At 29.7% G+C, this 17,680-nt stretch overlaps 1 protein-coding gene across 4 annotated transcripts in view; it reads right to left on the reverse strand.

Annotated features, from left to right (window-relative positions):
- Positions 1-17,680, reverse strand: part of NCAM2 (neural cell adhesion molecule 2) — a gene marked incomplete at both ends in the record, with an annotated part of 482,494 nt that overhangs the window by 19,842 nt on the left and 444,972 nt on the right. Inside the window, one exon of one of the 4 annotated variants that reach the window (XM_081234864.1) lies at positions 12,329-12,435. The exons of the other annotated variants lie outside the window; for them this stretch is intronic. Within the exon in view, the coding sequence (XP_081090990.1) occupies positions 12,329-12,435 (107 nt within the window). Of the gene's footprint in view, positions 1-12,328; positions 12,436-17,680 lie in introns of those variants that run through there. 4 annotated transcript variants of the gene reach the window in all.

A 17,680-nucleotide genomic window follows, 5' to 3' on the forward strand; every position in this document is an offset into this window, starting at 1 on the left:
TAACATGTATTGAGTTAATTGGAGCTCTTTATATATCTAGAAACAAATTATAAATGTCATGCCGGAGATTAATACTTAGGTGGAAGTTCATTGTATGTTATTTTCTAGCTTTCTGGCTCTTTGATAAAACTCTTTGTAGTATCCACACATTCATTTAGCAATTTTAAATTTTCAGATTTCAAAAGATATAAGTAAAATTCACCAATAATTTTTCAACATTACTCAAATATATCAATAAATACTTGTGCTATTGTTTAGATATGTTTAAAATCTTCAGGCTATTTTTGGTACATCTTAAAAAGGTGGTCATGTCTTTTCTGTGTGTACTCAGTTAAACAATATTGATGTAGACAGTTTATTGCTTACTTCCAAATTTCTTTTCATACAACCCTATTATTTAGGGAAGGGGTGAAGATTGCATTTTACTTCACCTATTCCTTACTACTGTGTCTCTATTCTCTAGTCATTTTGATGTTTTTGTCAAAATGATTTTATGTGTATAATTAATTTTTTAATATAAAAACAATGTTAATCCAAAATTTCCTTTCAAGTCACTTCTCCCTACTAAGAGGTATTCTTTGGAAGAAGATGGGATCAGGAGGTAGCACTGATAAACCAGACTTTTTTTTTTAAACTAAATATCTGACTTTGGGGAAGAAAAAGTAGCTAAGTGAGGATAATTGGTTTAGTAATGGAAAGGGAATTATAAATATATTTATATATAAATGATATGGATAATTGTAAAACCCTATAATTTTTTTTCTAAAAGTGTCTTTCTATAGATGTTTGTTTACAAAGGGGGGATTATAAGTTAAATATCTTTTCAAAATATCATCTAGTCTTTTATATTACAAAAGTGATCTTTTTGCCCAGGGATAAATTGGTCAAAGATATATAATCACCCTTCAACTTATCATAATGTAATTAAACAATTTTGTCAAGCAGTTGTGAGAATAAAATAAGAAAAAGGAAAAGGACTCTCTTCTCTGGGAGTTCTTAATGTATTGAGAAATGTGAGTAAGACATGTACAGTCAAATGCTTTCCTAGTGGTGAAAAATAATGTAACCTGAGCAAACAGGTGGAAGAAGCATGTAAGTTGATGGTTAGTGGTCAAGGAAGGCATGATAGTGAAGATAAATTCTAAGATGATGTTGAAGAATAAGAAGCTTTCTATCTGATGATGAGTCCCTTTTAGCCAGAACATGATGTGAGCAAAGATGGAGATGTATGCGATAATACAGTATATTTTGAAATTAACAGATATTTATGGATATTAGAGATGATATTGGGGGTAACTGGTGGAGGATGTTGATTAAGTGATAAATGATGAGGTTAAAAATAATGGACCCTGCAATTGAATAAACAAATCAATAAATCAACAAAAACAAAATAAATAAACACCACTAACAACAAAACCTAATTGTGATCTTTCCCTGAAAGACGGTAGGGAGTTGCTAGAGATACATAGGGAAATAGAGCCTGTTGCAGTGGTTAGTAGGGAGCTGGTAGAGGCCTGGGCTATGGCTGTAAAATATCTGTCCAATCTTCCCTGTCTCTGATTCCATACCCATTTCCATAGTACATGTAGACATGTGAATCCCTGCTTGATGTTTAGATTTAAGAAGTTAGGAAATAGACTCAGTCTCTTATATGTGCTTAGTGATTGAATTAACATTAGACAATTTATGTCTATTAATATATTTCAAAAATAGACACTGTATAATAATATAAATTTATATAAAATATATTTATAATTAGTACAATGATTCTATATACTTCTAAATGGAATGACATTTCAAGTCATTCATAATTTTCACCGTTAGTTGTTTTTTTTTTTATCCACCTAATCCCCCTTAAGGTTTTAGTATCTATCTTTATAAAACAATTCCTTGTTAAAAGTGAATAATCTAGAATATAAAATTGTTATTCTTCTATGGGAATGTTGATCGAAACTTGTCAAATTTCAGTATGAGGTAAAATAACATAGTTTAATGTAAAAAAGGAAATTAAATAAAATAAACTGTGCTATTTTTTTTAAAAAGTTGGCTAAAAAGAAATAGTATTGTAGATAACAGCACTTTCTTGATAAATGTTTCAAATAACTGAAAACTTAGAAATGAACGTTTTTAATAATTGTTACAAATCTTGTGCAACTATAAATTGTGGGAAATTGTGAAATATCTATAGTCCTTGCAGAGCAGAATATGTAGGTTCTTATCTACACTGACATTTCAAATTGCTAAGTATGTTGGAATGGAGAAGACTTGCTACAAAACCCTGTCAAAAAATGGGATAAAGAGATATAAAATATTTGTATATGTGATACTTGTTCAAACTGATACATTTGAAGTTTATTCTCACCTCACTAACTGTATACTTTCTCCATAGGCAGTTTAAATCTTATGGTATATGTTCAGTTTGCTATGGTGGAATTGATTTAGTTATTTCCCATAAGATAATGAAATTTTTATTGGTTAGTAGGAAAGGGAGCTTCTTAGATTGAAGTGAATATGATCAAAACAGATATTGGCAAGTGTTAAAAAATTGAATAGTTTAAATTTTAGGTCCTTGTTTCAACCATTAACTGGCCAATTTCATTTTTTTTCTGTTAATATTAAAATGCTATCCCATATATTTAAAAAAAGGGAAGTTAAATTTTCTCTGCACAAACAGAAAATACTTTTTTCTTAAAGACTATATTACAAAATTGAATTACACCCATATAAGATTAAACTACAACTGATATTTTACAAATTGCCTGTTGAAATTCCAAACTGTTTAACCTATTTATTATAAAATTATTAAATATACATACCTTTGAATTTTATAAATGTATAAGACAATAAATGGAAAATGTGAACAAATAAATGAATGGTATTATTTTCTAAGGAATTTATAACATATTAGGTTTACAAAATTTCTGTTTTTACACGCTCACTTTATTGTGTCTTAGAAACTTCAATATCTGCATTGGCATTTAATAAAAAATTAAGTTACATTACTAAAACTAAATATTCTAAACATGTAAGACCACATATATATTATTACCCACTGCATCTGAATGAATATATTGTATACCATCAACCATAAAATAGAAATGTCGATTTTCACTTAAGAAAAATAGAGGCAAGATATTATTCATTTGGTGAATGGATAAAACATGAGACAGCGGGCAATAGAATATCATTCAATGCTAAAAAGAAATGAGCCATAACATCATGAGAAGACATGGAGGAACTTTAAAGGCATATTAATAAGTGAAAGAAGCCAATCTGAAAAGACTACTTACTGTATGATTCCAACTATATGACACTGTGGAAAAAGCAAAATTATGAAGACAGTTATAAAGATCAGAGGTTGCCAGGGATTAGGAGAGAGGGAGAGATAAAGAGGCAGGCAGAGCACAGAGGATTTTCAGGGCATTGGAACTATTTTGTGTGACACTATAATGGTGGATGCATGTCATTATACATTCACCAAAACCCACAGAATGCGCAACACCAAGAGTGAAACTTAAAGCAAATTATGAACTCTGGGTAAAAATGGTGTGTCAATGTAGATTCATTGATGGTAACAAATATACCATTCTGCATGTTAATAATGGGGGAGGCTATGCATACATCAGGATTGGAAGTATATAAGAACTCTGTACATTCCTCTCAATTTTGGTGCACAATTGGAACTGCTTGAAAAAATAGAGCATATTTAAGAGCAGAAAAGAAACCAAACAAAGTTAGTATCTTTAAAATCTTCATGGGACTGGCTAACGTGCCTGAATCACTGAGAGTATCCATAAGTACAATATTCATAATTACTAAAAAAGATGACATATTAAGTTATGAATAACACACAGGTAAGTCAATTATTTTCAGCTACCTGTTTTTGTATGAAGAAATCCACCAATGAACCATACTGGACCCTGCTGTAGAGAAATATTTCTATTTCCTTAAATAAACCTTCCTTCATGTCTGAGCCATTGGATGGAACAGTAAGTCTCAGGATAGCATATGAAAATCCAATAAATTGTTTTCTGTTTTCCACCAATAAGCACCAAGAAGTAGAATATTTTTCCTGTCATTTTTCAAGAGCATCAGAGAGCTTTGCATCTAGTCTTCCATGTAATATACATATCCAGTTTAGCTGTGGTGAAATTATATAGAAACAACAGCAAATTGAAGTTTGTCATTCAGAGATTCTTCAAAACATAAATGCTATTTTGAAGAGATAATTTTTAATTTTGTTTTAACCTCATTTAAACAGAAAAAAGGCTACATTTTAGTATGACTTTTAAAATAATTTAATGTTTCTCTTTGTAATAATAAATGAAAAATCAGTAGAGAAGCAAGTATATAGCCACTATGCAAATTATGTATTGAAGCTGTTTATTATGATTTCTTAAAATGAAAAAGATGTTGAAATGGAAATATTTATCTTCGTTTTTATTAGATAGCAACTAAAATATTATTTTAGATTAAATATAATTTATTTCTACAAAAATATAAATAAAGCCGTTTTATAAAGTGTTTTCAGGCAATGTATAAAAATCAGAAAATAATAAAATTTAACGATATTCTTTTAAGGCTATAAAAAGTTTATATACTATAAAGTTTATTACACTGATCTTGGGAATGCAGCTATACATACAAGTTGACCTGAGAGCCATAACAGCTGCTTAAGAGAAGTACCATGACTACTCAAAGGAATGGTAGTTGGTGAATACACAACCTTTCCTTTGTCACAAAGATTTTTCTATTGTTCAATCAAGAAGAAATCAAAGAAACTAGGTTAAAGATATAAGACCATATAAGTGATAGACAAGAGACTTAGGTATGCCTTCTTTGATTCCGTGTAATTTGATAAAACAAACATATGAGGAAAACAGGGTGTAAGCTCCTTGACTGTGTCAGTAACTAGTCATTCTTCTTCTCTGATCCTCAGATTGTTGATATAATAAAATAATGGCGTTTGATTAGAATATTAGAATAAATTTTCTCAAATCTCTTTAGTTTCCTCACAGTGGCCCCAAACAACAATGTAATATAAAGCTAACAAGGTAATATAATACTGTGACAGTCACCATGAAAATTTCCAACAATCCTCAGATAGTTCCCATTTGATACCATATCATTGTTAAGGAGCTTCAGGAAAAATAAATACAAGAACAACAGAAAAAGTCAGCTTACCTTTCTCTCTCCCCCAAGATATAAAACATCTGTAACTAATGTATCAATTCAAAGAAGTTCAATATTATAACAACATATAGATATTATATGAAAATTTTCACTTTGAAATGTATGCAAAGATTTTTAATGAGTGTTATATATATTAAGACATACATTTGGGAGAGAGCTCTTCTGGAGTAAGGAAGATTAAGTGTGCTTTAAAATAATGCAAATCTTGAAAACGAGTATTATCCATTTTGTAATTTCTACACTATTTAATTTTTAACTGACAATGCAACACTTGACTCTGTTTGTAAAAGAGAAATATATATTCATGTCTAAACCACCAGTTTTTTTCACTTTATAAAAAATAACTGAATAATTTACTTATTAAAGAATTATCATTAGAGGGACGTCCCTGTCAGTCCAGTGGTTACGACTTTACCTTCCACTGCAGGGGGTCCGGGTTCGATCCCTGGTCAGGGAGCTAAGATCCCACATGCCTCAGGGCGAAAAAAACCAAAACATAAAACAGAAGCAATATTGTAACAAATTAAATAAAGACTTTAAAAATGGTCCACATCAAATAAAAATCTTAAGATAAAAAAGAATTATCATTTGAACCCAGGTTCAGCACTAAAACAAACAAACACAAAGTAATATGATGTTTTATAGAGGGCACTGGAACTCCGTTCTAACTGTGACTCTTCACTATGTAAATTCCTCAACCTCTTTAAGTCTCACTTTTCTCATCTAAAATATGGGAGAAATGCTACTTCATAGTAAATGAAATATTGCACTTAAGGCATTCCATACAGTGTGTATCACAGTACATGTTAAAAAATAGAAGCTGCTCTGTTTTCATATTATTGTTATTATTTGTAAACTTCCAAAGCCATGTTTGTTTCATACTTTGGCTTTGGATGAACTGAGACCCTTAATGGTTTTCTACAGCTTTATTCTCATGGTGCTCAAACTGAATTATAGTAATATGTTAACCAAAGGAATTGGAGAAAATAACTTTAAGGATTTATGTCTGCTTTCATAAATTTTTGCTGGCAAAGGAGACTACTCTCCAATTATTACATTATTTAAATGATTAACTATACTAATGTGTTTTATTAAGATATCATCTGATTATTATGGTCTCCACTAGTAATAAAAGTTTCTAAGAAGACCTTAGAACTAGTTTACTACAAAAGTAACAGTATTTAGTATTGTTCCTAAATTATATTTCCAGTATGAGCCTGTTGCTGATTTATTATTTAAACCAAAAGAGAAATCACTCAATGATCATATGTTTATTACATTGAGATATTGAATCTGATCAAGTTAGAAATGAAAACACACAAGACAGAAAACGTTTGTACCAGTAATAAAGAAAACACATATAACAAAGGTTTTCCTCAGTTTTCTTTATTACAACAATGAAGACACAGAAATACAGAAAATAAAATGACATTTAATATACTATGAAACTCATGCATAGGATTATACATAGTGCTGGATATTATGTCAGGGATTTTAAATAAGAGATGATACTGAGGACAGTACATATATAACATACATTTTATTTCAAGAAAATAAGCTATGATGAAAATGAATGCAATTAAAATGATCAGCAATAGTCACTTTAAAAGAGAAGTGTTACACATAAAATCAATGTAAGATGTGAGATAAAAATATTCTTGAAAGAAATTCATGAATTATGGATGTTCTTAGAAACAGTAAATTTTAATTGCTTGCTTTTAGGGAAAAAAAGATTTGCTGGAGATTTATTTTGTAATCCCATTTAGTACATAGATAAAATAAAATAAATATGGTATAATTAAAAATTATGCTACCTCTGAATATTATGCAATATTTGCAATGTGTAACTATATTTCTATTACTTAAAATGGAGTGATAAAGAATAACTGAATTTAATTTGAACATACACAAATTAAGAAATTTTGCAATATATCTAGGCTTAATACAACCAACATTAGATTCGTTCACACAAAATTTAATTACACTTGAATGAGCATATCTTTAAAAAGTAGGTCAAATAATAATCTACTAACAAAGGCATGAGGACATCTTTTGCAGTTCAAATCACCTCAGATATACTAAAAGAACTTTTGAACATATGTGCTATCCTTGAATATTTTGTTTTTCAATTTTGCTAAATAGTAGCTAAACATTGATGTTATAGAATAATCCATTATTTCTGTAATATTTAGGGACCAGTATTTTAGGCTTCCAATTAGTTAATAGCCATGAAAGAGGGGAGGATGACTTTAAGAGATGTTTGTCTGGTTCATAATCTTAGGTAAGATAAAGAAACTAAGGGTATTTGGAAAACAAAGAATTGATATTAAGCTCCCATCTCTGCTTTATTTCAGAACAATTAAATTAGATTTATATTTACTGAATCCATTCCCTTACATTAATATTGAGATGCTGCTAATTTTTATAATCTTTATGTATTATAACAAGTTTTTAAGCACCAGGTAGTAAAGAGAGATACTACAACTTTTAAACATTCAAAATGTTAACTCTAGAAAAATACTCTAGTTTAGATTGTGATTTGGAAAAGAATATGTTAATTAGATATTAGATTTTTTTCTTTAGTTAAGACCTAAAGTTTACTCTGTTAATATTTTCTGAATTCTAAGATTTTCTATTGAGTGTTGATAGTGATTAAATAATACTCCTTTTTAAAAATGACATAATCAGCCCATTTAGATATAGTTTTTAACAATTTAAATTTATATTGAAATTATTTCAGTGCTATTTGTAAGATATTCAAATCACTAATAATTTGAAATATATAAATTTAAGCTACCCATTCAATGCATTAGACTTGTTGAAGGATTTGTGACATATATACATATCACAAATTCTGAAATTTTACAATTTAACAGAGATTAACAGAAAAAGAATAGAAGAAATGCATCGTATTTATTCATGACCAGAAATTGAGAGGGAGGAAGAGAGAGAGGGAGGATGGGGGGAAGGAGAGTGGGAGGGAGAGAATATTAGGAAAAAACAATTGGAAGGAAGAATGAAAGGATATAAAACCAAGTAAGAGAAAGCCTACTTAATTTGTACTTATTCAAAAGCGGTTTAAAGGATATAACATTGTGCCCCACAGATTTGAACCATAATAAAATACATAAAATTACACACTTAGGTATGAACTTCGTGATCCTGTATCTTTATTCATTGAGCGAAATCCTAATGCATAAGGGCTAAAAAATATATAAATGACAATATTTAATTTAGGTCGTGTCATAACAGCTTATTTATTTAAAGCTATTAATGCTGCTAATATCATAAGCAAAAACAAATGGGTGGAGATTTTCAGATAATTTTACATGACTAGAGATATTTCTTAGTTAACTACTATAAACTGAAAATATTATATATAATACTAGCTATTTTTGAAAGCTAGGTCCAAACACACCTAACTATTGTATTGGTGATGTAAATATCCATCTTGAATTACTAAAATGATTTGTAATCTAAAATGATTTGTAAGTAAAAATTTTATTCCTTCATTCTTAGTGTAGGTATACCATATGAATAAATAAAATTCTTTGCATGTATCTGAAAGTACTCATCCAGATCTAAAAGTACCTGGCCTAATTCTTCCTTGCATATTCTATTTTGTTCAATATAAATGAATAACCATAAATCCAAATGTCCAGACTTGAAAACATTGTGGAATTTTCCTTATTTAAGTTTTAATTTAAATTAAATATAATTAATGGGAATTCTTAAATAGAAAATGTTTGAGTTGTATAATGATTTCCAAATTAACCCAAATTGTATAACCTATGAACTACTATGCATAGTTGTAATTTTAATAGAAATGCTGAATACTTAAAAAGTCAAAATTATTTGCAATAAAATTATTTGTGCAATTATTTGTTTTATGTAATTGACATACATAATGTTAATCAAATGTCTAGAATTTATTTATTTATTTAAAATTGTTAAACACTTGAGATATTTTAGGCTAAGAAAAAAATAGGAAAAAAATTTTTTTAAGAAAAAGAAAGCAAGTCTTTAGGTGTTTCAATCTTGCTCTTGTCTACCAGTAATTGATGCACATATGTACACTTGCATAATGGCTTGGGAAAGAGGATGGGTATAGAGTTTATAAAATCTACTTATTCCCAATGAATAATAGTATTAGGACATAAAAATAAAAATGACAATTTACTTAAGGTTCTTCCATGTAAGAAAAAATTTCATAGGAAAGAAGATTTTACTACTACCTCCTAGTCTTAATCTGTTAGCATATCCAAAATGTGGGTTGATGGGCCTTAGAGCTATATGATAAATAATTAGAGTTTGAATTGGGGTAGAGAGACATGTAAGGCTGAAGGATAAATGGAGAAAATGATAGACTTCAAAAAATTGGGAGAAGAAAAAAGGAGATTTCAGGTTTACATAAAAAATTAATCATGATACTTCACATTCAGATAATGGCGATTATGCATAAGCAAATCAACCTAAGTTTACTACTGGTATAATATGGTCAAAACAAACTTTTAAAATGATTTTAACATTGGATGATAAGATATACATATCAATAAACATAGGTACATATTTCTGATTATACACAATGAATAACAAAACTCACCTTACACAAAAGTTCATATTTATACATTTCAGACACAGAATTTTATTTAAAAATCCACTGGGTGAAAAAGAATTATTGGGTGATACTTGGGAGAATTTTTATGTCTTGCTTATCAGTCACATTTACTTAGACCTACAGCAGACATTCATTAGAAAATAAACATGCTGTCAGACTTTATGGTTGCATATAACAAGAGTAAAGCTCAAGTAATAAAAAAGATAATTCAGCAACACTTACATATTATTAAGATATTTAACAAATCCAAGAAGGTAATTTACAATCTCTATGGTTTCATTTGTTGAAATGCAATAGCTGAATTGTTTATAGTTTTGTGCTTTCCTATTTCTTATAGGTGTACAACAAAGCACAGAGTCGATTATTTTAAGATATCTGAGAATTTTTAAAAATTTATGCATATCTTAGAACTGTAAAATAACTGTTAATCTAAGAATAAACATTTAGCCAAAGGATAAATAGCTCATTAATTTTAGGATTAATATCTTGAACTGTACTTAGATATTTAAAAAATCTAAATGAACCACTCATTAAGTGTAAATAATTCTAAGATATTAGAATTTCAAGTTTAGGTTCCTTTCTGAACTGTCCAAATGTTAGTCTAGGTATCATGCAAACCAGACTGTGTTCTTCTTATCACCGTTGGTGAATTTGAGTTATAGAATATAAAATTTCAAATAAAAATCAACTTTTTTATCTTACTAAAGATATATTACATGTTCTTCACAAAAGCATTTTGTAATCATGAACTAAATCAAGATAATTTATATGACTTTCTCATGGAAGTATTTACAATTTATTGGAGAGATCCAGTCAGGTTATAATGAATGGGAAAAATTGTTCATGGAAATGTTATTGGAACTCCTTTCTTTCCCAGCACTTGTTACATGTGAGTAATCAACATATCTACAAGTCTTATCGCAACTCATGGAATGTGATATGCAATCATGGAGTGTAGTATTCAATTATAATTAGTTCTTCAATAAACAGAACATTGGCTCTTTTAATTTGAAAAATCAAACATTCCCAATAAATAGCTTAAATCCCCACACTGCAAAAATTGGAATTGGGAAATCCATTTGTCTCAGCAGGGGAGAAATAAGTGTGTTTAATCTGTGGATGGGTCACTTCTGCATTCTACAGGTCTGTTGCTAGCTCAAAAGAAAAAAAAAATGTACAGCAGTGGACAGCAAAGAGTATGGAAAAGATAAATTACAGAAAACATACTACCAAAGGCAGGTCTATCTCTAGACGTTACATGATAGGATCCTGTAGGTATTTCTTTAAAGACAGAGAATACTTTCATGCAACCAAACAAATTGATTTTGTTGAATGAATCTCAAAGCCCAGAAACCAATAATTTGATTTACCATGTAAGTTACAGACACTCTTGTTAATATATATAAATCTGATTGCCTGCTAATTGTCCTGAGTGAGTAGTAAGAATCACTTGCTAGCAGGTGATTGGGAGTAAAAAGCACAAAACACTCTTTTCTCATTTTGTGATGAATGAAAATGTGAAAACAAAAATCATTACTCATGTTACTCCCTCAAATCCAGAGGAATCTCCTCTGAGAGCTGGAATCTAGTAACACCTCCCTCTCATCTCAATTTCCTCTTCTTGAAAGTAGTAGCTAAAATATTTACTTCTCTCTCTGATCCTTGCAAAGAAATTGACTCAGGTGTCAAGGAAAAAGTAATAAATAAGTATACATATTGTTAGAACATGAATACTTGATGCCACCTCAAAACACAATTCCAATCTAGTGCACAGGGTGCAACTTTTTAAACATATTCAAACTTAAGTTTTATTTATTTTGGGGCAACTGAAGAAGATATTTTCACTTAATGAAAAAATTCTGGATTTTTAAAAATTGGTTTTCAAATTGAAGAAAAAAACATCCGTTTCACTTTTATTCCTTATGACATTTTAAGTCAATAAAAAGAAAATAAGGCAGCACAATAGGATACACATCTAATATAATAAAAGTTATCAGGTTTATATTTTATATAAATGGTAAAAACAATGAAATATTATAAATGTTTATAAAGTTGGAAACTTATATTTAAAAGAATAACAGTCCAAACCAGTATAAAAGATCTACATTTCTACATAAAATAAAATTTCTACTTATACAATGTATGGCCATGGATATTAAGTTATATTTGTAAAATAATCAAATGAAAGCTAAGATATAGCAAACGCTTAAGTTCCAAATAAAAGTGACATGATATTTAATAAGCTCAACTTTAGAAATTAAAGAAAAATTTAGAATGAAACAAGTTACGCTGTGAACTAGTACTTGGAAGAAACAACCCTGGTTCAGTTTCCTTCTGTGATTTTCTGACAAATTATCTACTTTAAAGGTCAACAATTTGGGGAAGGGAAAAAAGGCTAACTATTCATGGGTAAGGATAGGTGCACACTTAGTTGGAGCTTAGAAAATATTTTATTATAATTTTAGATTAGCCTTGAAAATTTGCAGGGAATAAAAGGAAATAGATGATATAGCAACATTAAAACATGCAAGACAAACTTATGGCTATAATGAAAGAAAACCCAGCAGCATTCAGCTGCCATGACTGGCTTCCATTTTCACCTTTATTCGCTTCACAGCATTTATCTGCATGATGAAAATTATTTTTGAAAGTAGAATAAGAATAAAATAATTAAGGAATAAAGAATAGAGTTACAAACATGAAAATAAAGGAAAAGAAAAAAGTGACAGTAGGAAAGAAAAAAAAGAGAAAATAATTAATACAAGATGTACACAAAGCCATTACTAATTACTTACAAAAATTATTTTGATACAAGACAAATAATTTTAAAAATCTAGTATAAAACACTTCTAAATAGTTGTCATATATTAAAAACATAACTCAGTTCTTTCATTGATTTCTTAAATGTGAACATCTTAAATATTTTTTAATGAAGATACAACTTATTAGAAAACAGTCACCAGTCATTCCACTGTGCTACTGATAAATTCACACTGTTACTTAAATATGAGCTCATCATATTCTGCAATGTTTGCTGCTAGTTTTTTTTCTGCTATTGTATTTTCCTATGAAACATATTTAATAAAAGTAGTTATATTTTTAATAATGAATGAAGTACCAAGAAATATAATTGAAAACGATAAGTTCACATAGTGAAAATTTTCAAAAGAATAAAAGCAAGGAACATTAATTCAACTGGCCATAGATGTACTCTAGACATACATTATTGTTGCTCATTTAAAATAATTTTGAGAAACAAAGATCATGAAAATAATTTACAGAAATTTACTTTCGCATTATGTACTAAACCAAATAAATATTGTTTTGCATGTATCATTAGTATTTAGATTTGACTGATATTTTCAGAGTTAAAATGAAGTTTTTCCCAATTAACTGAACTTCAATTTCACCACTGTTTCAGAATTTCTTTAATTTAAATTCTAAAACAATCATAACCTTAAGAAAGCATTTTAGTATTTGCCATGCACTTGACTGTTTTGTTTTCCATTCATGTTGAGTTATTTGGAGATGAAAGGGTATACTAGTCTTGCTGGAACTAGAGTTGAATGCTATCAAAATAATTTTACTCTACTGTTCATTATAAGTATAATCAAAAAAGTCCATTAAAATAAAAATTAATGGAAAATTTTTAGCAATATATTTATTGGTAGTGATCTATGTCACTTCTTGCTATGGATGCAATTATTTTCCATCAAATTATATTGAGAGTTTATGTTAAAATTAGACATGTTTTCAATTCAGAGTAACAAGAGAAGAAAAAGGAAGACATTTACTAAGGGTTTTGTTTTGTTTTGTTTTTGGTTAAAATAAACAATATTAAACATGTCCTAAAGCCAAAAGAAATGGTGAAAATTTTTTTCAGAGTCATTTTATCTCCAAGAATTTTTTATAGCATTAGATTATACTCATTCTACCGAGTTAGGAATATTTTTAGTCATTAAAATTACACAACAAATCAATAAATATCATTTTAACAGCCTCTAGTTCCATAGATGGTTCTGTAATCAGTTTTACAAGAATTAATTTGTCATCACTACCCAATATTTTCATTGTTTATAAAATAAAATGAGATGTAATTATGCTGTATGAATATTACAAAAAAGAACATTATTGTGATTTTGCACACTGTTTCTATATGAATCAAGGAACACAGCTTTCAAAATAAACACATTTATAAGTGAATAAAGGAAAATATTATTAATCATAAAATAGTTTCAAATCAGAATCATGAACTATGGAGAAATGCGGTATCCACTAAGATACATACATAGAAAAGCCATTATTATCAATAGAATATATGACATAAGAATGTAAGGTAAGCCTATTGTTAAAAAATAGTCCCTCAGTCCAACAAATAAATGTACTCTAGATTTAGCTTGCTGCTTTACTCAAAGAGCTAAATATATCTGAATGCACATAAGTAATGGGTTTTTAAATTCAAAGTCCATAAACTTTATTTGGACAGTTTACAATGCATGCTATTTAAAACATAAATTAAAACGAAATGAACTTTTAAACTCCATATATTCTCCAAATTAAATAAGGCTTAAGAGTTGCTAGTTTATTATACATAACTAATTTAAAATGTTTGAATTTATAATGTGTATTTTAAAATGGAATAAGAAATTATATAACTATAAGAGTAATTATGATGAAGGTATATGAGGATCATTTTTTTCTTATTTTGCTGATACGTAATTTTAACTCTATAGTATTTTGTGGGTTTAAAGGCTCCCAAATTCACCATCAACTATTGCAGCTTCTAAAATTGTCCCAAGAATCCTCCCAGAGCTAAATCAAACAATTCTTGAACTATAAGTGTATGTCTTTGATCTGGCTTTCCATGAGACCTTAGCAGTCTCTGGATTCAGTCACAGTAAATTAGACATTATTTTGTGACATTTTATAGATAAAATAATTATTTTATCTTTCCCTTTTCCAGTAAGATACTCTGTTTTTGTGTCATTTGTATAGTTTAGAGGGGATGAATTCTATCTCCTACCTTCTCAGATAGCTTTGTCTGTACATCTCTATGTCTGACTTTTCCTTGACTGCTTGATCTGTTTCATCAGATGTGAAACACGTGCTAGCATTTTTCATCATAAAAGTCCTTCTAACACTGACTATTTTTCCCCCTCTGCTCACCTTCATACAGAGCTTCTTGAAAGTATAAATTAACATGGACTCTAAACCTGCTAACCTCCCATACAATCCTCAGTTCATTCCTACCTAATTTCTCTCCTAAGCACTTCAGCAGAGATGTAATAAGCACATTTCACATCTCTTTCAGTTGATTTGTTGACCTCCCAGCAGCATCTAAAGGGGCAAATGTGATTGATAAATTTCTTCTGGAAATATGACTGTCTTTTAACTTACAAGATACTACAGTCTTATGTTTTTCCAGGAACTCTAGTCTCATTGGGAGAGGGAGGGATTTCCTCGTCCTGTATAACATGGTTATACAGGACATGGTTCTTAACACTCTATTCTTCAGTAACTCAAGAAGCACCCCCTGAACATTAATGTTGTGCCAGTCACCTTTCTAAGTAGTGGTATTGGGTACTGGGAAACATCTATGAGTATCACAGACATCAACTATTTCTCATAGATCTTAGACATTACTCACTGTATGGTTTTATCCCCACCCAGGCTTTAAATACCAATTATATGTTAAGGCTGAAAATATCATAATGTATATTTCCAAGCCATGGCTGTCTTCTCATCTCCATACACACATATCTAACATCTATTTGACATTTCAAACCTAACAAATACAAAACCAATTTATGTTTGATCCTTACTCTCCAGATCCTGCTCTGTTTATACGATTCTTCATCCTGAGAAAGTCATCAATATCTACTGAATCTATTCTGTTACACAGGCAGGTTAATCTACATCTACAATGTGTCTGGAATTTATTCATTGCTTTCTTTTTCTATGGTTATCATATTTTTTCAAGCATTCATGTTCATCCGTCTCTTGCTTCTATCCCGATGAGCAAGATAAATCTGTCTGTAATGTCTATCTATTCATATAATTTCCCTGCTTCAAATGATTTCTTATGACTTTCGGATCTGTTTTAAAATTATTTACATGGTTTTTAGAAGACCTTGGATTGGTTGGGTCACATATCTCTCAGTATCCTTATTTTTGTTCACACACCTCCAGGTTTTCTCCCAGCCATTTTTTTCCTAGTTCTTAAAGCAAATCAAATTCCTTCTTCTTTCAGAGACTTCTTCCATATAAGACACTTTCCCTGGAAGTCTACTTCCTTACAAGTTTCTTTCAGAAAGTCACTTTCCAAGGGAATCCTTTCTCAAGTCTCACCTACCCCTATAAGTTAGGTATACTTGCCAAAGGCTCTCATGGCAGCATGCTGCACCAGCATGTCTCTTAGTTGTAATTACTTGGTGGTTTTTCTAATTCTTGATTAATGTCTATCTTCCCTACTAGATTGTATAGTCTTTGAGTACAAGAACCAGTTCTGTACTTTTCACAAATAATTCCTCTGCACTCATCACAGTACTTTCCACAAAGCAAGACCCCAGTGAATAACTGGAACGAATGAATGAATAAATATTAATATTGCAGAACCAGAAGAAACTAGCTTAGACATTAGGAAATAGATATCAAGAGAAGTTAAATGACAAGAGCAAAGTTGAAACTATAACGCATTTTCCTTCTAAGCACTGTCCACAAACTAACTTTCCAAAACTGAAACAAAATATTTTTATAGTAAATGCATCATAGCATACTTTAGTTATTTTTGTGCCTCCATATATATATATATATGTGTGTGTATATATATATAATATATATATATTCTTCATATATATGTTCTTCATATATATTCTATCTTTATTTATTTATCTTTTGGTTTATATTTACTATTGGTTTTATTAACAGCAGTTTCTTATAAAAACAGCATAACAGGGACTCTGGGAGTATAATGTAAAGTAGCATGCCTGAAATCTATTTTATTTACAGTTTGCATTTTATCTATAAAATATAACTAAAATATTGCCTTCCATTTCAAAAAATATTCATTTTTATCTTGATAAAAATAATTATTCCCTCCAAGTGTATGAGCTAAATAAAAGATGTAGGAGGATGTTGTAAATAGTGCTGCAATGAACATTGTGGTACATGTCTCTTCAGCAGCATAGCACAGGGAGATCAGCGCTGTGCTGTGTGACGACCTAGAGGGTGGGATAGGGAGGGAGGGAGGGAGGCTCAAGAGAGAGTGGATATGGGGATATATGTATGCATATGGCTGATTCACTTTGGTGTACAACAGAAACTAACACAACATTGTGAAACAATTATACTCCAATAAAGATCTATTTTAAAAAAAGATGTAGGAGGATGAAGTTTGCTCTTGCAATCCTCCTTTGAAGATTCTGACTCAGATTAAAAATCATATTTATATCATGTTCCTGATATCTGCATAGAGGATAATTACTACAAACATAATGCATTATAATTGCAGAAGCATTTATTGATGCTTAAAACTCACAGAAACAATGAAGTTAATAGCTCATTCAACCATTCTTTTTATTAGGTGTATCACCTTGTAAGGAAATGGGATCTGTCATATGATTTAATGTAGCTCTGACATTGAACAAATACTTTAGCCTCTCAAAACTGCATTTGTAAAATGAGGATAACTAACTCTTTGTTGCTCAACTCAGATTCAAGAATAAAATGAGACAATAACTGAAGAAGTACTTTGTAAATTATAAAAAGTACCACTACAATATGATACCCAGCTATCCATATTATTTCTAGATACTTCCAACTTCCTAATTTCAAATTATAATTGGAAGCACTTATTAATTAATACTAGCA

This window comes from Mesoplodon bidens (genome assembly GCF_964165515.1).
Source record: "Mesoplodon bidens genome assembly, chromosome: 5".
NCBI lineage: Eukaryota > Metazoa > Chordata > Mammalia > Artiodactyla > Ziphiidae > Mesoplodon > Mesoplodon bidens.